The following is a 25,099-nucleotide window of genomic DNA, read 5'->3' on the forward strand; positions in this document are numbered from 1 at the left end:
CCCTAATTGACTGTCAGTTTTGGATATGTCAATGTGCCAAATGTGGACAGATGCAAGATATAATGTAGAATACACAATATACACATGTCAATACTGTAAACAAAGATCAAATTAACATGCAAGAGTGGTCGATCAGCTGGTTTGGTACCATATGTTCTCTTTCACAAGTAGACTCCAACTGCAAACAACATAGGCCCCGTTATGCCATCTCGTAAAGTGCAGACAGATCAGGGTCAGTGTTGTTTATTTTAAAAATTACTCCTAACAAACTGCGGAGACCCAGATCTGCCAGTGCATTATGTAAGGCATATCTGAGTGTCTGTTGTTTGATGGTTTAATAGACTTGTATGCGAGTATTTACAGTAGTTGGAGTGAAACACGACATGGGGCCGCGAGAGAATGCATATTAAAATCTTTAACTTACTCCAAAACGAGATCAAAACCCAAATCTGAGAATTTTGTTTTCTTCTGCACCACCAAAATGAGATCAAAACCCAAATTTGAGAATGTCCTTTTCTTCTGCACCACCGAAACAGTGGCAGGGCATTGAGCAGGGGTCTCAAACACGCGGCCCGCCAAGCCGTATCATGTGTCCCGCAAAATGACTGGCGTTACAATGCATCATTAGAGATGACAAAATTGGTGCGGCCCTTGGGCCATCGAAAATGCCCTCATGCGGCCCTCTGGGTGGTTTGAGTTTGAGACCCAGGCATAGAGTGTTGATATACAGTACTATGCCGTTGTATGTCTATACCTCAAATGGACGGACGCAAAGATTGACAGAGAAAGGTCGTCATATAAATGAGGGGATCTAATAATGAGAACACTAGCGTAGATGCATCCTTTTTATTGCAAAGAATGATTTTTACATCGTAAACAAAACAATTTTTTGAAATTAAACCCTGATTACAATAAAGGGCAAAAATTGTGTAATAACAATGCATATATAAGAATGCATAAAATACTGGGCAATAAAACGACTGGATTCAGCAGGAAACGTTTTTTGAAGTAACAGACTTAAATGATAAAATATATGCCCAGAAACATTTCAACATAAATCAAACTTTCTTTCAGTACAACAATTCCTCAGACAAGTTCTTTCCATCCATTTTTTAAATTTGGTTTCTTTTTAAAGAAAAGTACTAAAAGAAAAAATGTGCTGTGCAGTTTTCTGAACTGCAATCAGAGTAGGTGACATCAGTTTTATAGCCTATGAGAGAGTAAACCAAAGGAAGCACACATGTAGTCCAAAAGATAACGGCATTATTTTTAACTTTTCACAAGATGCCTTTAAAGATCTGAAAACAGGGCGCCCACAATTATTTTCTGGGGAGGGGAACAAACATGTAGCGGTCACCTATAAAGTTTTATGAACGTAGCCCAAAACATGTTTGGAGGTGAAATTCAGGGGGCCCATGTCTGCAAATGATACAAGCCTTCGGATCAAATTACAAAAAGTAATTATAAGCTCACATTAAAACAAGAAAACCACCAACGGTGGTATGGATTGTTTGTAAGCCAGGAAATATAGGTCACTGTAATCATCAGTGACCTATTAATCACTAATGGCAGCTGTACTCCTCATCAAATATTTACATAGCATGTACTGTTCCTATACAAGGAAAATGGGTCCACAGGTAAACAATATTACTTATCAACAAACTCGTGCAACGTTTGAACTACCCTGCCATTGTCCCAAAGTGAGGATAGTGTTCACAAAAATATTTTCTGTTTATAAACCTTAAATTATCCTTGTCAATTTACAGTGTCTGTAAAAACGACCTAAACACAATCCTTAACCCGAGTTTTGATACCAGACAGACAAGACAAGTGGACAAACTTTATTAATCTATGAGCTGAAATAGCTTTAAAATGTGACAAATAAAGTGTTGTGATGCCAAACATTTTTATTTTCTTGCCTGTGATAGGAGTTTTTTAAAAAAGAACCACTAGAAATGTTGATTCCACCTTCAGTAGTTGAGAAAAATTAGAGATTTACTCAAACTTTTTGGTCAACATAAAGCACTTTATACCTGGATTAATGTAAAAACTTGTGACAGTGAATCCAAAGTATACAGTTGAAAACATTGATGCAAATCAGATATATAAAGCTCTCAATGAAATGTTGCCCAAGACAAATTAAAATTTGGGCTAGTTTTAAAAACTGGAGAATAAAATCATAAATTTGTTAGACCTGGGAAAAGTGTCCTTTTTTTTTATTTTCTAATGAACATTACTACTGATCCTGTCACAAATGTTACATTTTATTTTGCTCCACAAACAAACTGCCCATATACTGTATTAAACAAGAACTGTGTACTTACAAAATATATTTCAATTTAGCATAATACACACAGTATACCTACCGTAAAAAATATATTTCAATTTAACATAAGACACAGTGTACTAACAAAATATATGTGAAGCTAAATCTCATAAGAGTAAGTGCAGAAAAAAATGCCCATCAAATGATGTACAAACTAAGAGTTAGCTCCCTTCTACCATGTTGTGCAGTGTTCACTTTACAGTTGCATTCCCCTTTTAATCATACTGCCACTAAATAAAACACACACACGAGGTCTGTTCTTTAGATTGGAAAGCTGGAATGTGGGGAACCACCATGCATCCATGGTAGTAATTCCCCTCCTCCAAATTATGACCTGTGAGACTGCGTAGCTGTTTTCTCCCACTTAGCAGGACAAGGGTCGACACCAAAGCTCATTATGGATGTTTTATGCAAGTTATGACCAATTAGGCGGACTGTGCACTTATCGAAGTATGTGCTAAATATGTCATATAATATTTTAGTCCAGTTTGCAACAGGATAACTAAGGTATACATCCACAAACAGATAAATAGTACGGTACAGTTATTCTGTAACTATCATGATAGATGATTTATTCTATGATAGACGACTTATCATGTAACTATCATGATTGATGATTTATCCCATAACTATCATGACAGGTGACGTTTCCCATAAGTATCATGTTAGATGACTTATTCCATAACTTTTATGATGGATGACTTTTCCCATAACTTATTATAGATGACTTTTCCCATAACTATCATGATATATGACTTATACCATACATATCATGATATATGACTTCTACCATAACTATCATGATATAAGACTTATCCCATAAGTATCATGACAGATGACACCACATAGCTATCATGATAGATGACTTATCCCATAACTATCATCATGATAGATGACTTATCCCATAATTATCATCATGACCAATTACTTATCCCATAACTATCATGACAGATGACTTATCCCATAACATAACTATCATGACAGATGACTTATCCCATAACTATCATGATAGATGACTTCTCCCATAATTATCATGACTGATGACTTATACCATAACTATCATCATGATAGATGACTTATCCCATAACTATCATCATGATAGATGACTTATCCCATAACTATCATGATAGATGACTTATCCCATAACTATCATGACCAATGACTTATCCCATTACTATCATGACCAATGACTTATCCCATAACTATCATGACCAATGACTTATCCCATAACTATCATGATAGATGACGTATACCATAGCTATCATGAAAAAGATTACTTATCCCATAACTATCATGACAGATGACAGAATACTAAATACTCCTACTCAGTTATATCCTTTTCTACAATCACGCCACTATCAACTAATATTGCACTCTCTCTCTGTAATGTAACATGAATTATCAACAACTGTCAATCAAGTACTGTTCATCACTGATGGTCCGCTGAGCAATTAGACTGCAGACCAATTGACGGTTATCATGCAGATTCCAATGTGCCATATTATAATGTCCAAGTCCTCAATGATTGACACCTTGAAATTTCTGTCTGTATAACATCTACAAATTCATCCTTATAACTTTCAAATTCTCACTACAACATTTTGTTTTGTTGTCCAATCTGAAAGAATGTCTTCAGATTTTAAAATCTTAAATTTCAAAGGTACTTTTATATACCTTAAGAAAATCTCAAAAGTTCAACTCTTGTGAAAAAATCTTAAGTTTCAAAGGTATTTAAATATGCTAATGATCAGATGATGGTAGAATATTGTAATGAGGCAGCAGAGCTTAGTTTATAGTTACATTTTCATTCATTGTCATTCTAAAACAGTTCTTTTAAAATTCAAACATAATCAAAGTTTTGACAAAAATCATAAAGATAATAAGTTACCAGAATTACACAGCAATCACATTTTCAATGTAATGCTTCAGTGGCCTAAGTGGTTAGAGCATCCACTTTGAATGCAGGAGATCATAGGTTCAAACCCAGGCCAAGTCAAATCAAAGTCTTATAAAAATGGTACTATCAGCTGCCTCACTTGGTACTCAGCATTAAGAGGTTAGTGTTAGGACTGGTTGGCCTGGTGTCAGGATAACGTGACTAGGTGGGACATGATGCTACATGTCTGCAGCATAATGCCCCAGTGCTAGACATCACTATAAACTGCCCCACTGTAGACATCGTAGCATTCTGACTCAAACTGATAAAGCTAAGTTAAAAATCGATATCACACACACAAATTTTCAACATCTGTCTTGGGTAAGAAAGCATTATAGTTACTCATAAACTCTGTTGTTTAATATGAAAAGTTACACAACTATCATGAATGGAATTCAAATATATAATGTCACACTTTCTGAACTCATTTTCATTAGTTACTATTTAGTTTCACATCACTGCACTTTGTTATAATTTAACAGTTCTAAAAATGAACTTAATGTTAACAGCAAAACAGTGGAATAATGTATCAGAAACATACCAGAATGTCGCAACTAGACACATCATGGCAACCTTTAAAGCCAAGATTATCGACATAAATATCTGAAATTCACTTACCATATCTTTGAAATTGCTCAGTGGATATGAATAAAAGTTTGGTAAGTATTTCCATTCACTTACTATATTCATTCAAATCAAATATAAGAGTTTATTTTCTTTTAACAATGAATTTAAAGTGGCTCTTAATGGGCAACATTTTTTGTCTTCTGCCATGAAAAGTAAAATATGCAAGCAAAATTTCAAAAAGAGGATAATCACTAAAAAATTCAAAGAAAAAAGAAAATATACACAAATGTAAAGCAAAATAATAATGACTGTTCCAGAAAAAACATATTTGGGACCCAGAGATGGCTCCTGCAGTGTGGAATAATCACCCAATCATGCAATTTTAAAGTGGTCAGTATTTTCATTTGAACTCAGTGAGCTATCCAAATTCCTTGTCATGTTTTTATTTTTAAAGACTAAGTTCCCAAAAGCTGTATGTTGTTGTTGTGGGGTTTAACGCCATTTTTCAGCACACGATAGGCTATACATGGCGCCCAGTATTAATGGTGGAGGAAGAACCCGGGAAAACACTGGAAAGAACCACCAACCCACGAGAAGCTACTGGCAAGCTTTCTCACATACCCACATTGGCTGAATCCAAGACTCAAACCACCGCAGACAGAGTGAGATGGCAGTGATCCATAACGAAGAGCACTTTAGACCACTCGGCCACTCAGGGCCCCCAAAGCTGTATGTACTATGTTTAAATGGAACAGTCCTAAGGTATTTATCATTTAACTATACAATATTTCACAAAGGCTGTTCTACTCAAAAGAACTAAACATGTATTGGTTGTCCCAAGATTTATCTCAGTTGAGGTTTCCTAGACGAGTCCCAAGTTAAAATAAAATTAAATAATTCTAGTTTTCAGGCAAAATAAAAATAATTAATTCTTTCTACATCATGCTGTCACAATATGATCTCTGTATTTAAAGGCTGCTAAGCCCTAGTGACAAGATTGTCACTGATTAGATTTAACATAGTTGATGATATTAGCTTTTTTAAACAATAGTTCCCATGCTAGGCAGCCCTTAGGAGTCGACATATCAATGTGTTGTAATTAAAGCAGGCCATTCAGGTAATGAGTTGATTGTTGTTGTTGTAGGGTTTAATGCCATTTTTCAGCACACAATAGGCTATACGTGGCGGCCAGTATTAATGGTGGAGGAAGAACCCGGGAAAACCCCCGGAAAGAACTACTGACCCACGAGAAGTTACTGGCAAGCTTTCTCATATACCCACACTGGCTGAATCTGAGACTCAAACCCATGCAGACAGAGGTGAGATGGCAATGATCCGTAACGGAGAGCACTTTAGACCACTTGGCCACTCAGGGCCTCGGTAATGAGCTGGTGGATTTGTACTTCAATGCAAAGACTGTTGAGTGTACCCCATAATAAAATAAATGTCATCAAGGAAAACTTTAATACATTTGATGGAACATAATGATACACAATAATTGACAACAAATGCAGATGAATGTAGAAATGAGATAAAGTACGAGAGTAATAAGACAATCCATAAATTAACAATTAAATGTATTTACAGGTTATTGATCTTGAGTATATAAATTTACAGACTTGAACAAACATTGAATATTTACTTATAGGATTCTTAACAATTAAAATCAACATTCATCTGTACTGATTATGGTAGAAAATTATAAATGTATGAATAATTTTAGAAGAATGGGGGTCTTCTACAAAACACAAACTTTGTCACCTCAGCAAAATTTAGGCTACATGGTGATTAAAAACCATCTCTAACCTAACCGACTTTAAAACAACCATGTACAAAAATGTTTTCCAAAATAAAATATGCACTTGCTTAGGAAATGTATATAAATATACAGAGCTTCCTCCTGAAGTCACAAGGTTAACATTTTCATACGAGTTTTTTATTTTAAGACTTAAATCATGTTATTAACAACAATTTCACTATAAGTGATTCACAAATAAGCAAATCACAGCAATTTATTGTGGCAAATATTCTGCATTTATTGTGTAGACAATACCATAGAAATACTATGATATATCATACACATCATTTATACTCATCTTTCTAATATATATATACATGTATATACTGTGAATGTTAATCAACTTTATAGTTTATTCATTGTAAAGAGGAATAACAATACCCATAAACATGTCAAAATTTACTTTAAAAAAGGGGGCAAATGAATTTAAACTAGGTCTTCTGTACATAATATTAGTTAGCCCTATTTCAAATCCATGATTTCTTTCAATACTTATCAGGCATCGGTTCAATTCAAAACTAAATATGCATCAATGTATGTATAGTGTTTAATGGCATATAAGCACAATCCTGGCTACACAGTGCTGAACAAAAGCTCGTCACCAAAAATGGCAAAGTCAAATAGAGTGCCAAACTCGGCAGGAAACAAAATCCTTCAAATAAAAGTATATATCTACCACAAGACAAAAACATAAAAAAATAAAGTTGTTGCAAAAACTGTCAAGAACAGGCCTAAAAAACAAGGATGAAGGTAAAAATGAATAAAATCCTTTAGATCAGGGATTAATCTCTAGTATATACCTGTATCAAATAATGACTCGCTGGGTCAACTGACTAGATTTTACATAAAATACAAGCCATCGACTGTCCGATTCTGCATCATCCTAATTCGATAAGAATGATGATGACATTAATGCTGATTTAATTTCAATGTGTCAATTATATTTCAACCTGACGCTTTGTAAAAATTCTTATATGACCCATATTGATTGGGTTGTTTTATTTTATTGACATATAAGTTTTATAGAGCTGTATATTAAGTACATAATCGTTATATCTGAAAACAAAACTTCTATCCTTGCATGAAACTTTAAATGAATTGAGGCCTTTGTAAAACAAATCTGGTCAAAACCAAAAGGTGTGAGCAGGTACCAGGTAATAATATTATCCAGTGAGATAGAATATGAAAATATTCATAATAAAACTTAACCAACATCTTGATTATATTAAGACTATTTAACGAGTTTTATCCAAATGTAAACATAAACATAGTTGGTGAGTGTTGACAAGGTCAGGCTATTAGATATAAGGTCACATCATTAATATGCATGAACTTCACTCATCATGATACTCAATTAAGATCCTGATGTCATAGGCCTATTTACAAAGCTTGATCACAATCCTATCAGGCCTATTTACAAAACTTGATCACACTCCTATCAGGCCTATTTACAAAGCTTGATCACAATCCTATCAGGCCTATTTACAAAGCTTGATCGCAATCCTATCAGGCCTATTTACAAAGCTTAATCACACTCCTATCAGGCCTATTTACAAAGCTTGATCACAATCCTATCAGGCCTATTTACAAAGCTTGCTCACAATCGTATCAGGCTATTTACAAAGCTTGATCACAATCCTATCAGGCCTATTTACAAAGCTTGATCACAATCATATCAGGCTATTTACAAAGCTTGATCACAATCATATCAGCCTATTTACAAAGCTTAATCAAGCTCCTATCAGGCCTATTTACAAAGCTTAATCAAGCTCCTATCAGGCCTATTTACAAAGCTTGATCACAATGGGTATCAAAATAAGTCTACTGGTGAAAACCCCCATTTTAATATAGCTATCCATTTGGGAGCTGAGATGACAATATTTTCAAGATATCAACCATGGTGGCTGTATTCAGGGTTAGTCATTTTCATTTAGGACCAATTAGACACCATAAGAACTGATACAATGGCCATATTGGACTTCAGATTGGTACCATTTGCTACAAGACAAATTAGACATGTAAAAGTTCTTTTAGTGAAAACTCCATGTTGATATGGCCATCCATGTAGGAAGAGTAGCAATAAATAGATTTTCAAGAGGGTTGCTGTTGTGAACATATTGAACCCCAGATCAGCACCATTTGAATCCTACAGGACTAACTAGACATCACAAGACATTCTGTAGTGAAAACTCAATGATGTGACCATCCAGTCAGAAGTAGTGATAACAAGATTTCAAGATGGCCATTGTGTCAGCCATATCACATGTGTGAGCAGCACCACTCATCTATTACAAACTAGACAATGGATAAATAAATGTTTAAAATTTCATGGCAATCCTCCAGGTAGTTTAGAAGAGGTGATAACAAACTTGTTTTAATTGACAGACAGACATTAAATCAAGATAACATCAGCCTATATTAAAAGAATGAGCAAAAAGTCCACCTGTCTATATCTTTCTCATAACTGTACTTATTCAAGAACCTAATACTTTAAACCTATTTACCAAGTCTAATCAGGAGTGTCAACAAGCACAGCCAATCACATGCAAGATCACCTCATTATTATGTGTATTGTACTAATTACTGAACTTGTCCCAGATACTGATGATATAAACATGTATTCTATGTGTAATCAAATTCATATCAGAAATATGTCCTCCAAACAAGCTCAATCAAACTGACACAAATTCCCATCATTAATATATATACATCTTGCTCATATTCTACTGCAATACTGATGATAACACCTACATTCCATGTATAATCAAAACCAGATAAAAACTATTCAGAATAGTAACAAGCAAATACTAAGATAGCCAAGAAGCACATGGTCATACCATAAGCTCACCAGGCCTTATAGCCATGTAAGCCACCAGGCCTTATGGCAATGTAATCCACTAGGCATTATGGCCATGAAACCAACCAGGTCTTATGGCCATGAAACCCACCAGTTCTTATGGCAATCTAATCCACTAGACCTTATGGCAATGAAACCCAACAGGCCTTATGACAATGCAATAACTAGACCTTATGGCTATGTAAGCCACCAGACCTTATGGCAATATAGGTCAGCAGGTATTATTGCAATGTAATCCACTAGGCCTTATAGTCATGTAAGCCATTAGGCTTATAATATGGTCACGTAAACCACATGGCCTCATGGCAATGAAAGCCACCAGACATTATGGCAATGTAATCCACTAGGCCTTATGGTCATTCTGGCAACGTAAGCTACCAGACTTTATGGCAGTGTAGTGTAATTCATCAGACCTTACAGCCATGTAAGCAACCAGGTCTTATGGCAATGTATTCCACCAGGCCTTATGGCCATGAAACCAACCAGACCTTATGGCAATGTATTCTACCAGGCCTTATGGACATGAAACCCACCAGTCAAATGTGCAATACCCTCTTTCATTTGGAATAACATTCCAATATGCCTACATCTACAAAATAACAAAATCAAATACCTTAAACATTTCAAACATATCACTACATAGTGCTTTAAAAAAAGAATCCAACAGCATTCTATATTTAAATGACAAAATCTTTAATAAATTTCAGTGGCAGTAAAAGTCCTAAATAAAGTTCATAAAAAATGTATTACATTTGGTACTTTCTGTACAATACATACAGTTTCAGGATAACACAACACAATGTATACATGCTGATTCTCAAAAATGCAAAGTTACAAGATAGTGTTTACTGGCTTATTGTTGTTGTTGTTGCTGTGGGGTTTAATGCCATTTTTCAGCACATGATGGGCATTAGCATGGCAGCCAGGAAATAATGGTGGAGGAAGAACCCCGGGAAAACCCTGAGAAGAACTACCGACCCACGAGAAGCTACTGGCAAGCTTTCTCACATACCCACATGTGCCGAATCCAAGACTTGAACCCACGCAGACAGAGGTGAGATGGCAGTGATCTGTAATGAAGAGCACTTTAGACCATTCGGCCATTCAGGGCCCCGTTTACTGGCTTTTTACTGTGATGATGAGTTGTAGTCCATTCTAGAACTAGGGGAGATAAGTCTGGATTCCTTCTTCATTTGAAACCCCCCCCACACACACACAAAAAATTAAGGGGATTTATTGAAGTAAACAAAGGCAGGACTTGCAAATACATGCTCACTTTTTGTGCATTTGGTACAATACTTTAAATAATTTGTATTACTTTCTTCACAAATCATTGCATATCCCTCAATTACAGGTACTAGAATAGACCCTTTTGCATGATGTTTGACTTAACAAAATTCAATAAATGAGTTTAAAAATTCATCTTCCTCAGGACCTGCATCAACAAAAATTAAGGTGATATATATTACTTGGGGGGGGGATAAAGGAAAAATGACAAAATGCCCCTGCCGTACAAAAATACATTGAACACTTTCAAACTGAATTAAATCTGAATTGCACTTGATAGTTTACTGATTTAAAAAATCATTTAACTACTGAACGTGGCATACGTAAATGGTCTTCTGGTAATTGTAAAGACTGTGCTCCATTCCAAAGTTTGTGTGCCTGGTTGTATCGCAGAGACCATCCATATTTGAGGACTTAAACTGTGGCTGTTACAGCCTCCCTACAAATAGAAAGAAAATGAATGCTCTATTTACAGGACTGCTATTTAATTATGGTGAGAGTCATGTCCCTTGAATATCTGTAGACATCTTGAATGGTTCTCACACAGATGTGATCGTCATCTCCCTACAAGGAAAAGAAACATTTTTTTTAAAGCTGAAAAGAAACCAGTTTAAACCATATTCATAATGGCACACATAGGTCTAATTTGTAATTATGTGCTTCTAAACACAAATGAAATGACAAAGTTGGAAAGTAATCCAGGGGTGGTTAATTTTGCTTAAAATCAATATTTTCAAATGTTTTTCAGTAAAAATGTAATAAAGGTGTCTTTTGAAATGAAAAAAGTTGGTGAGGGTTCAGTGGAACCACTCGTAAGTACCACCATTCCCACAAAATCACCTAATTTAAATGTGTGAATGTTACTCAGATCTCAGACCTGACAACCCTTATGACTTTGCCGAAGTCTTATGGGAATGACAACCAAAATATGGAATTATGGTATAAAAGCACACATTATGGAAATACGAATGAGGTCTTACAAATGATCTTACTAAAAATCTTGAAGATACAGTCTTACATACCAAATACGATCAAAATCTAATCAAAAATGGTTATCCAATCAGATGCAAGAACAAATCATTGTATCCTTGAATCTTGGTGATTATCCAACTCAACCAAAAGCTTCATAATATAAGCCCACAGCCCAAGTTTAATCATCTCATTAATATATGTGACCCTCACTGATATCTGAATTCTAACTAGATACTGGAAATATAAAGCTCTACTTGAAGTTTGATCAAAATAATATTAAACAACATGGTCGCAAGGGTGGTTAACAAGCAAATGTTGATTTATAAACCAATGACATATGCAGGGCCATGCCATTAGCTCACTCAGCCATATGGCCATGGAAGCTAAAAACTGCTATTTTGAATATATTTTATCTGTGCCATTGCCAATGAGATTGAGGAATGAATTTTCACAGTAATGTATGATATTATATTTTTAAAACAAGTCCAAACACTAATATTTTGAATAAATTTCATGTGTAATTGTAAATGAGATAAAAAATGAGATCTATACATAAAAATGAAATGTGATTCCCAATAAAAAGACAAATGTGAGTGATCTAAGTTTTAAATCAGATAATGAGAGAGTTTTTCAGAATATTCGAGAAACAGACATGTTCACAATTTGATTAAAAATGTATCATCAACTTCTTGGTCAGGTGATATTTTGTATAAATAGGGATTTGATAAACAAATAATTCATTCCTATCTTAGATTAGTCTCTGGAATCCATTTGTTATCAGTTTACAGTTGTGTTCAGATATAATTTGAGAGGGCTTATTTTAATTATTAACTGGAATTACTAAGTCCTGATTGACTTTGAATTAACACAAAAATTTCATTAATGAACACATTCAAAGACATTCTGGATTACGTGTGGTATAACAAGACATACAAGACAACTGGAATTTATTCAGAATATTCTAAGCATTTGAACCTGTGACAAGACAGTCAGGATTATACAGGATTTAATTCACAATACTGTGTATTTTGAATTTTCACTTCATATTGAAGAGAAATAAAAAAAACTTGTTGATTTTACTTAAATTTTTGGTTTCATTTCTTTCTGTTACTTAATTTAAGACCTGGAGGCGTAACATAGTACATGTACATTTAATCTTTGGCTAAAGCATTAAATTCTTAATTACGAAATTCTGCAAATTCATACATTTTCATGGCTATCAAATTAATGATGGGTGGGGGGGGAACATTTTTTGTCAATACTTACATTTGTGGATTTTAAAAGGGGACAATTTATTATTTCAACATAAGGACTATTTTTTAAATCCCTAGAAAGTTCAAGACAGTTTTATAAATGCATGTAATTCATTAGTATATCCAGCGATAATGTTGAACATCATGATCAAAGATATGGAAATAAACCAACTGTATTGAAACATATTTCTGGGGATTGGAAATACATGTGTAGTACATTATATTAAGGTCACTTTTGACTGCTCCAGTGGCCTAGTGGTTAGAGTGTCCACCCCAGATGCGGGAGGTCGTGGGTCCGAACCCCCGCCAAGTCATACCAAAGACTTCTAAAAATGGGGTCTATTCTAAAAGGCATCCTTATTCATTAACCTCATCAAACATCTACATACAGGGTCTATTCTAAGAGGCATCCTTATTCATTAACCTCATCAAACATCTACATACAGGGTCTATTCTAAGAGGCATCCTTATTCATTAACCTCATCAAACATCTACATACAGGGTCTATTCTAAGAGGCATCCTTATTCATTAACCTCATCAAACATCTACATACAGGGTCTATTCTAAGAGGCATCCTTATTCATTAACCTCATCAAACATCTACATACAGGGTCTATTCTAAGAGGCATCCTTATTCATTAACCTCATCAAACGTCTACATACAGGGTCTATTCTAAGAGGCATCCTTATTCATTAATCTCATCTATGTACAGGGTTTAACATCTATGTACAGGGTCTAACATCTATGTACAGGGTCGAATGTCTAACATACAGGGTTTACCATCTATGTACAGGGTCTAACATCTACATACAGGGTCTAATGTCTATGTACAGGGTCTAACATCTATGTATAGGGTCTAATGTCTATGTTCAGGGTCTAACGTTTACGTACAGGATCTAATGTCTATGTACAGGGTATATTCTAAGAGGCATGGTTATTGTTATCATGATACCTGTCATCTCTAAAACAGCTGAAAAATCACCTGAATGCATGAAAATCATGCATCATTTTTCGCAGGTACTACTTTATTTATCACTCAATATCCCCTTTATTTAGAAAATATCCACTTTTTAATTTCAAATCACAGGGGAAATTACCTCCTAAAGTTATAGTTTTATAACAGACTCTGGACTTGAATGGTATACATAACTAAGATTTGTTTCACAGCTGTGCAGAAACATGTTTTACAATTCCTTATTCTAAAGTATTTTATTACAAATACATTCAACCTCAATTATAACTTATTCTTTCACATTATAAAAATGTGCACATTATTGCTGGATGAGGTGTATCAATGTGATCATATCCATAAACACGTACCAATATTGCCTTTCATGTAGCATGAATGCTACAGTGTGTTGCTATATTTATACTTTTCATAGGCCAACTCCAAAACAAATGACTCAGCATTTAGCATACTGTGTGAATTGTGTACTGACTGAAAACATGCAATCCAGTTATGTTATCCAGTCATGACAAAGGGACAAACTGTCTGAGTTGAAAAATAATTTGTGTTCTGTTGCCCTAATATATCATAATCCCTTGAAGTAATTGAAATAACAATGCATACAAAGTGGATTTTGACTTGTCTGCACACAAATTGGAATTTAACTTGTCTGCACAGAAAGTGGATTTTAACTTGTTTGCAAACAAAAGTATATTTTAGCTTGTCTGCACAGAAAGTGGATTTTGACTTGTCTGCACACAAATTTGATTTTAACTTGTCTGCACAGAAAGTGGATTATAATTCATCTTCTCCACAATATCTGAATGTATTCTCATTGTATATCAATCAAAATACATTTCAAATAATTACTGGGTTCCTACAAAAATCAAAAATAAATTCACTGACTTCTCTATTATAAATTTCTGATTTTCAATAACTAAATTCTTTAATATCTCCAATAAAAAGGATGGAAAGTTGAATCTGTTCACAGGAAATAATGCTAATATTGATCAAAATGATAGGAAAGATAACACTTAATCCACTTTTTTTTGTAAAGATGGCCACTTTCTTCCTTTACAGCCGTCCGACATGCAAACAAAAGGACTTTTCAATTTTTAGCCACTTTCTATGACTTTTCCATTACCTGCCATGACAAAATTTAATTCCATGATTTTTCCATTACTTTCCATGGTCAACAAAATTTCCAGGATTTTCCATGACCATTGGAAACCTAAATTTACCTGCCAAACATTTTGTAGTTGCTTTGTTCACCAAATTATGATGCTTAATAGTTCATCAAAATGGTTTTTTCTCAACAGATCTTCAAAGTTATTTCTCTTGTGAGACATTTGACATCACCATCTGAAGCCCAAGAAAAGCGTTAAGGAATGCCAACATAGAAATGTCTTCGCTACAGAAACTTTAAACTGCAACTTAAAATTTGCAAGGCTTTTTTCCCTGTGATTCTATCATTATCATAGATTACTTCCCTTGCTTTAAGCTAACAAGAAATCTCAGTCTGTTGCTTTCTGTTGAAATTTCTTCCAATACTGTTGACTGCATTATGTTATGAAAATAAATGCTGCAAGGTTCCACTAATTTTGTATCTCCATCCATATTTCATTGCAATAACTGTGTCACACTTCCAGTACTCTTATGATATGATGTGCCAACTCAGGCTGCTACCAACCAACATTAGGAAAGGGCATCATGGAGTACAATCTATTCAACCATATGGAATATCATCTCAGATATTGGTTTATTAACCTTACGTAAAATTGTAATAGTTATGTCTGCAAAGAAAAGTATTAGTTCTCAATTTCAAGCTGGTAAGGGTTGATACAAGGTCACAATTTTGTTAGTCCCTTGGGAAAGAGAGTACCCAACACTAATTCAATGTTTTTGAAAAGCATGGAATTCTTATCTTCTGACTGGTCTGCTTCAAGTTATTAATTGTAGGAATACTACAGATGTAAACTTCGATCCCCCATTCTCAAGCCTGAGACAATTGATCACTGTCACTGTGACACTTAACAGTCGACAAATTTGTTCAGTGCAAGGTAGTAGCTATCAAAGTTTAACCCAGAAAAATATAAAAGGAACACCGTATGGGAGAGTTTTATCTGCTAAATTACAACTGCAAGGAAAGCAAAATGGTGAGTGTCCCTTTTTGTACTTATATTTACACGTATTATCTAACATCATGCTCCTGTGACCCCAATTTAGCTGTCCAAATATCTTACATGAAATAGGAACGGTCAGGGGAAACTCTGTTTTTAGTGTGTGGTATGCAGAGTATGTTTTCCATCTTCAATTATTTTCCGCAATCATTGGTCCATAGGTGGCTTAATGTATACAATCCTTTTTATATTTAAAATGTCATACACAATCTGTTTGATTTAAAATGTCATACACAATCTGTTTGATTTAAAATGTCATACACAATATATTTTATTTAAATGTCATACACAATCTATTTTATTTAAATGTCATACACAATATATTTTATTTAAATGTCATACACAATATATTTTATTTAAATGTCATACACAATCTATTTTATTTAAAATGTCATACACAATCTATTTTATTTAAATGTCATACACAATATATTTTATTTAAAAAGTAAATGAATACCATTGAACAAAGACTGTTTCTTTAATTGTTTTATATTATTAATTAATTATTATTATTAATTTAAAATTAATTTTACACTATTCTTTTGTTGTAATACTTATGAAATACACCTTTGTGCATGAAAGGCAATTTAGCAATATGCAACAGTTGTACTGAAACAACACAAGATAAGCATCAAACACATGTTATATGTTGCAACATTTGTCTTTTCCACAGTTCTGGTATGAAAGACAGCAGCAAGTGATGAAACAAGCAACCAGAATAATTCTGTATAATCAACAAAATAAACAAATTACTACTATGAAGGCCAACATTAGAGGTTTTTTATAAAAAAGAACATAATTTGTTTTGACTTTTTTTTAAACAATTTTCACAACCTTCCTACCCTAATTATTTTCACCTCAGAACGCCTGAAGCATTTTGTTTTTCAGGCCTATCTCAGATGGTGCAACAGCAACATCTGTAAAAGCCTTAAACGTGTTTATCCCAGGATGCTATCGGTCAAATGTAAAGTTGTTTCTGAGAAATATTTGAATGGTTCTTCTATTTTAAAGAAGTCATAAGAGGTTTCCCTAATCTGAGTAACTGTGGCAATATTTAATGGCAGATCAGCACCATTTGCATAAACTTCAAAAGTTTTCATTTCTGAATGCTTTCTTTCAAACTTTGGCTAAATTCTTAAAAAGCAGTTTTTAACATGTGTTTGACGGTTTTTCTATTTTTGGTAATGGTGGTCATATCTGAAAGGCTCAATGCAATACTTGTACATAACTGAAAGACATTTATACCAGGACGCTTTCTATTAAAAAAAAAATGGTCTTATTCAATTCACCAGTTTTTAAGAAAAAATAATGTAACAGTGGCCATATTTGATGGTAGTTTGGGATCATTTGTGTAAAATTGAAAAAGATCATCATGTTCGGGTGTTTTGTTGCATTACAGTCATGTGTGCCATACATTAGATAGGACACTCTGCATGTACCTATGTCATTGAAATTTTGCATTCTTGTGGAATAACAAAAGTAAGTAGAATCCTGAAATTCTGCGCTGGAGTTTTGTACTCTAAAAGTTTCATGCCTGGACCTAGTTATATAATCTACAGACACCTAATTTACGAGACATACACAAAAATATGTTCTCCCTCTATTGTCTTGACTTTGAACTGTTTTTCACTATTCCGGTCAACAAGAGGTATTTTCTGGTCGGACTGCAGTGACTTCTCTGTAGCTGGCATCTGTCCACAACGCTTCAGCTTGAACAGAAGCATTATGATGGAACTCCACAAAAGACAAGCACCTGTTGAAATAAATTATGTCAACATCTAAGTCCAATTGCTTTTTAATTATGTAATTGACAGCAAATGTATGTGTGTGTATATATATATATATATATATATATATATATATATATATATATATATATATATATATATATATATATATATATATATATATATATATAGACACACACACATATTCATATTCACAAACTCACAAACATTACACAGAGACATACACAAAGAGACATACACACAAAAACATATACATACAGTAAAACATTGATTATCTGGATCATTGGGGTACATAGATTTTGTCCAAATAATTACTTGTCTGAAGGATTGAATTTTGATTTTTTAAAAGTAGAACTGAATAGAAGCATAATAATTTTTTGTATGAATGATTGAATTTTTATTTTAAAAAACTAAAATGGATTATCTGGATTAAATGGTTTGGATAATCATGTTTTACTGCATATGTACAAATACTTAACTAGGTATTAATGTTTCGTAGACACCTGACATGTTCAAGACAGAAAAGGCTGGGACAAAGATACTTAATTAAATATTTCAAACATATTATAGATTTATCCATGAAAGAACAACATAGATGTGATGGACAGTCACTTTAGGTGTAATCGTATTAATACATGTGTCTGAGGTCTTTGATCAAGGCTGATGTAGATTTTACATGCGCTAGTAGGTATTGACCTTTTATCATCCTTTCAATCACCACTGATTGCTGATTACATTGGACTGGACTAACAAATGACCTTGACTGGACTGTTAAGATTCATTAATTGCACTTGGTATTTCTCTATCATAAATTATGCATTGTCACAGCAGCACTCACTTAGTAACACTTGGGTGTACAAATAAACTTTCTCTCTTTGTGTCATGCTATCTACATACCTCTCTACCAATTACAGAGGGGCCCTGAGTGGCTGAGTGGTCTAAAGCGCTCACCATTACGGATCACTGCCAACTCACCTCTCTCTGCGTGGGTTCGAATCTCGGATTCGGCCAATGTGGGTATGTGAGAAAGCTTGCCAGTTGCTTCTCAAGGGTCGGTGGTTCTTTCCGGGGGTTTCCAGGTTTCTTCCTCCACCATTAATACTGGCCGCTATGTATAGCCTATCGTGTGCTGAAAAATGGCGTTAAACCCTACAACAACAACAACAACAACCAATTACAGTGTACATTCATTTCTGCTTTAAAAATGCAAATTAGTTACTCATAATATCAGTGTAGGTTTTCAAACATTTTGATTATATTCAGTTGTCTCTCTGATTTTCATTATCCTTTCCTACGTAGTCATCACTATCTACAAGTTAGTTTCACTAACATGTATATCATAATATGATATCAGGTTTAATGGCATTTTTTCAGCACATGATATGATAAGGTGACCAGCATAACTGAAGGAAGAACCAGGGAAAATCCTGTTAAGAACCACCAACCTCTGGGAAGGTACTGGCAAGCTTTCTCTCATACCCTAATATATATATATATATATATATATATATATATATATATATATATATATATATATATATATACACACACACACACACACACATGGTAATATTGGTGTGATACCAGTTTGTACTCTTTGTACTGCCAACACAAAGACAGAAGTCGTTCTGGGGCTACATTTGTTGTGCCAAGATCAAATCGTCAGTGAACAAAATCCTCACTAACTGTTGCTGATGATAATGATACTGCTGTTCAAAACGTTACTGCTATAATCTTGCATCCGATCAATGACGTTACATACTTGATGCTACACTGCACCAAATGATTAAGTGACACAGTTTCTGAGTACTCCTATTTGGATCCATGTACAATTTGCTGTTTGTGTTGTTTGATGAACATTCAAACCTCATTAACCAGTCAACCTTTATTAATCAGTCCACTCTTATTAATCAGTCAATCTTCATTAATCAGCAACTCTCATTAATCTAACTTTATTTACGAATCACTTTAATGATGACAAAAATGGAAAAATGCCATTGTGAATTTTTAGATAAAAAGAACCATGACTTTTTAACAGAATAGTTCACCTAAATGTCCTATGGTCAGAGACAGTAGAGTCCACTTAAATGCCCAAAGGACAGGGGCCAGTAGAGTCCATCTAAATACCCTACGTCAGGGGACAATAGTGTCCACCTAAATACCCTTTGGTCAGGGGGAAATTGCTCCAAGTCAGCTGATTAATAAGACCATTTGGTGTATTCAGTGTCTTCTCAGGCAAGGACATGTAGCATGATCGGTCTCAGGTATCTGTCCTAGCTACTTTCCATAGGTCAATAAGGTATGTTTGGTTACATTGCGTATCAAAGTCCAGAACAAGCCCTCAAACTATGACAAATATGTGAATTATACATTTGTGAACATGTGACAAACTATCTTGACAAGGTGCTATAATATTCCCTAATACAGCAACAATAAAATACATTTGAATGATAAATGATGAATCATTCAAACTGAGATAACGGAAATTCTATTTTAAAAAGGCATAACTGGCAAATCGACAAAATATACATTAACTAGCAAATCACTAAAATAGAGATAACTGGAAGATGTATAAAACAGAAATGTGACAAATTGATAACAAAGACATAACTAGCAAATCACTAAAATAGAGATAATAAGAAAATGTCTAATACAGAAATAACTGCCAATCACTCAAACAGAGATTACTGCTAAATCAACAAAACCATTATTACTAATCTATTCCTAAGCATAGCATTTTTCTGTGATGTTGAAGATTTCTTTCTGAAAATTTTATCTCATTATTACAATGATATTTTCAGTTGATATTGAGAATTTTGTGCAGTTTGGATGAAATAAAGGTTACTGCATACTGAATTTACACAAGTCATATAGTGCAAACTGTGGGTATCCAACCATTGGGTTATTAGATACTGTCTTAACCAGCTGCAAACAAGCTAAGTAGCACTCAACAGTTTTGTATGATTGGCATTTTTTATTGAATAGACATCCATACAGACATCTCCACTTTTATTTATCTCTAATTTCCCATTGCGATGTCAGAAACATATTTGTACTGGCATGGTTTATGATTAAGTTTTGGCCTACAATGTGCATGGGTGGCTGCCCATTTTCTCCAAGATGTATTTATCTGTTTACCATAATTTTTACAACATGTGATTTTGTTTGGAAATCAATCCATTTATGGTCCACTTTCTTCTCCATTGAAGTATTAGCTGGCATGCAATTCCCACCATCTTTCTTGTCAAATATCACAAATTCTGTTTAGTACAAGCTCTGTGTGTGTGTGTGTGTGTGTGTGCGCACATGTGTGTGCACATGCATGCATATGTATGTGCATGTGTATGTTGTTTCTTTTGGTAACCTGGGATAGATCAGCTGCATTGTGCCAAACTTCTGACCATACATGTAAACCTCCTAGACAGGAGGGTTTCCGAGACTGATTTCACTAGCCAGATGTTAATGTAGGAATGAGTAATTCTAATCTATAACACCTTAATATAAAAACCAAAGTCACAAAAAGAGGACCAGGATGAGAGTCATCTTAATAAACATTTCCATCAAACCGTAAACAAAATTCGTTTCTGGAATCTTCTAGGGTCAGAATCAAGGCTGAATCTAGAAATCAAAGCCATGTAAACATGTTTACCTACAAAATGATAATAATCTTAATATATAATCTACAATCATAGACAAACAGCTATGTAATATGTTGTTTACAACACACAAAAAATGACAGATAGGCCCAAACTCCTACTATCAATTATGGATAAAGTACAATGGCACAATACAAATTAAATGTACATAACAGTGCTAAGACACCTTTTGCCAACTTTGCATATTAACATAATCTCCTGTTTATAGTAGCAGGTCATTTTTCAGATCTATAGTCAAAATAATCTTCCCGAAGTCAAAAATCTCACAAAAGTTCTCATTCAGACAGATCAAAAGGGATGAAAACTACTCACAGTGAGGCAAGCCTTGGGTCCTCAGTGGGACAATAAAGTCAAAGACATGTGCTACAATGAAAATTTCACCAATTCGAGTGAAAATCCCCCTCCTATTTAAGTCAAAACTCTGTACCAAATTGCAAATCTCCTGATCTGTCACAACCTGACTGCTCAGTTCTGTCACTGAATCAATTTCTCAATTCCGTGACGAGTTTGAAAATATGCCTGTGATAATAGGTATGGAACCATATTTTGGTAGCTATAGTATAGCTCACGTGATTTTCTAATACCCCACATGTCAAAGTAGGGGACTTAACCCCCTCCAAAGCTTCAAAGCTGAAAGGGTACATCCCTGACCATTGGTCACAGCAGAAACTGTTCAGCTCTACGTAAGCACAAAATCTGTCATTATACAACAGAAGACATGTTGCTCAGGACAAGATTGGCTAGCAGCACAAATGAATTTCAAATTAACAATTACTAACTGACAGCTAGTAGTTAAAAAAATGACGATCCACACTAGCTGACATGGGCTGTTTCAATGACAGGAATCTAACCCATGCTCTTTCAGTCTTAAATCCAGCAATCTAACCACTGAACAAAGGCAGCTCCTGTCTTAATTATTCACCTCCTTATAATGACAAACAGAGGAAAGTTTCATGCCTATTATACATGGTGTACCCGATTCCACAGGGGGTATATACTGTGTGTGATAGACAATTCCAACATGACAGTCAACCTTACTAAGCATGTACAGTACTTACTTCACTATCCTTAATATTGATGGCAGGCTATTAGCTGAGAATGTAAATGCATGTATAGGGTTAAGAGCACATCAGCACAATGCTGGCTATATCATGCTGAATAAAATATGAAAATATTCTCTATATAAGAGTACTTGCATTATTTTCCATATTCCAATGCACTTTTGAAAGTTGCATCCTTTCTGACTAGCTGAATACAAAAATCTGTGGAGTACCACAGAGTTCACAATATGCAGTGAGAAAGTCAAATGTCCCTAGACACCACAGCTTTCTCTGTCACATGATGCCTGTTGAGGAAATAAATTTTCTGTTTTTATCTCAGTACAAGAATTGTGATGGAGGACTGGAAAAAGTTAAATGTAGGTTGAGGATTTGAAGATGTTAATATAGGTTGAAAATGTTAATGTAGGCGAAGGATTTGTAAATGTTTATGGAGGTTAAGGATTTGAGGATGTTAATACAGGTTGATGATCTGAAGACATAATGTAGGTTGAGGATTTGAAGATGTTAATATAGGTTGAGGATTTGAAGATGTTAATACAGGTTGAGGATTTGAAGATGTTAATGTTGGTTGAGGCTGTTAATATAGGTTAAGGATTTGAAGATGTAATGTAGGTTAAGGATTTTAAGATGTTAATGTAGGTTGAGGATTTGAAGATGTTAATATAAGTTGAGGATTTGAAGATGTTAATACAGGATGAGGATTTGAAGATGTTAATGTTGGTTGAAGCTGTTAATGTAGGTTAAGGATTTGTAGATGTTAATATAGGTTAAGGATTTGAAGATGTAATGTAGGTTAAGGATTTTAAGATGTAATGTAGGTTGAGGATTTGATGATGTTAATGTAGGTTGAGGATTTGAAGATGTTAATGTAGGCTGAGGATTTGAAGATGTAATGTAGGTCGAGGATTTGAAGATGTTAATGTAGATTGAGGATTTGAAGATGTTAATGTAGGCTGAGGATTTGATGATGTTAATGTAGGCTGAGGATTTGATGATGTTAATGTAGGTTGAGGATTTGAAGATGTTAATGAAGGCTGAGGATTTGATGATGTTAATGTAGGCTGAGGATTTGAAGATGTTAATGTAGGTTGAGGATTTGATGATGTTAATGTAGGCTGAGGATTTGATGATGTTAATGTAGGCTGAGGATTTGAAGATGTTAATGTAGGCTGAGGATTTGAAGATGTGTATGTAGGTTGAGAATGTTAATCTATGCTAAGGATTTGATGATGTTAATGTAGGTTGAGGATTTGAAAACGTAATGTAGGTTGAGGATTTGAAGATGTAATGTAGGTTGAGGATTTGATGATGTTAATGTAGGTTGAGGATTTGAAGATGTAATGTAGGTTGAGGATTTGATGATGTAATGTAGGTTGAGGATGTTAGTGTAGATTAAGAATTTGAAGATGTTAATATAGGTTAAGGATTTGAAAATGTTTATGTAGGTTGAGGATTTGAATATGTTAATATAGGTTGAGGATTTGAAGATATTAATGTAGACTAAGGATTTGAAGATGTTAATATATTTTAAGGATCTGAAAATGGTCTTTGTATTCTGTATCTCATTTACTCCTGACATGTTGATACTGTTGTTCCTCAATGAGAAAATACCTACATTAGAACTGCAGCTAAAAGTTCAAGTTGCCAGAATTTCTGTACATAATCATCTGTGTACAGTGAATTTCGAGTTGTCAGGACTGCTGAACATGATCATCACACTGTGTACAGGATTAATCTGTCAATGTCAGTAAAGTTCAAGTTGTCAAATCTCTCTCTCTCCTTCTCTCTCTCTCTCTCTCATTTAGACAATGCCGATATATACTTATTATAATGCCTTTTGTTTTTAGACAGGTCACAGACAATGCCAATATATACTGTTTATAATGCATGTTATGAGTTAGATACATCATAGACAGTGCCACTTACCTGGGACAAATATTCTTAAGAAGTTGTGACATAACTTTCATAGGGCAGATTCCAGTGATTTCAGCTGTAATCTGCAGACCCAGATCTGCCTTCACACAGTGCACTATCATATATGGGTCGATGAAATATGAGTAATCAGTAGAGCAAGCAACATGTTCCCTGATCTGCCAGTGTATTATGTTAAAGTAGATCAGGGTCTATGTTAGTCCAGATGGATTCGGACTTATAAGTGAATATACATGGTAGGTAATGTATTTTATCATTAGGGAACCACTTCATTTCAGAAGTACCTTCTTATTAAAACTGGTAAGAGTTTTTCTTATCATGTCCGCTGATCCTTGTCAACACCCACATAATAACTCAAAACACTTATGAAAGATGTTCATGTAAAACCTTAGCAGAAAATCTTAAAATGGCAACTGCTGTATTATCAGTCATTTCTAGGCCATAAGAAAATTATGTTTCCAGTTGGCTGAATGTCTGACCCTAGCACGTTTTTTCCTCCAGGTACCCAAAACAAAACACGTTAAATATAATTATATATAATGGTTTTAAAAAAATAAAATAAAAAATGATCTGTCTAA

General features: G+C 34.4%; 1 protein-coding gene across 5 annotated transcripts in view; it reads right to left on the minus strand.

Annotated features, from left to right (window-relative positions):
* Positions 1-832: 832 nt before the first annotated feature.
* Positions 833-25,099, minus strand: part of LOC149799956 (monocarboxylate transporter 13-like) — a 102,096-nt gene continuing 77,829 nt past the window's right edge. For 4 of the 5 annotated variants that reach the window (XM_089959452.1, XM_089959455.1, XM_089959453.1 and 1 more), the window contains exons 6-7: positions 17,706-17,877; positions 833-11,335 (exon numbers count right to left, since the gene is read on the minus strand). In XM_089959452.1, the coding sequence (XP_089815578.1) occupies positions 11,311-11,335; positions 17,706-17,877 (197 nt within the window). In that variant the 3' untranslated portion in view covers positions 833-11,310. The remainder of the gene's footprint in view (positions 11,336-17,705; positions 17,878-25,099) is intronic. The other variant, XM_089959456.1, reaches the window with a different exon arrangement.

This window comes from Sinohyriopsis cumingii, chromosome 5 (assembly GCF_028554795.1).
Source record: "Sinohyriopsis cumingii isolate HCF-2022 chromosome 5, ASM2855479v2, whole genome shotgun sequence".
In the NCBI taxonomy this organism is placed as follows: domain Eukaryota; kingdom Metazoa; phylum Mollusca; class Bivalvia; order Unionida; family Unionidae; genus Sinohyriopsis; species Sinohyriopsis cumingii.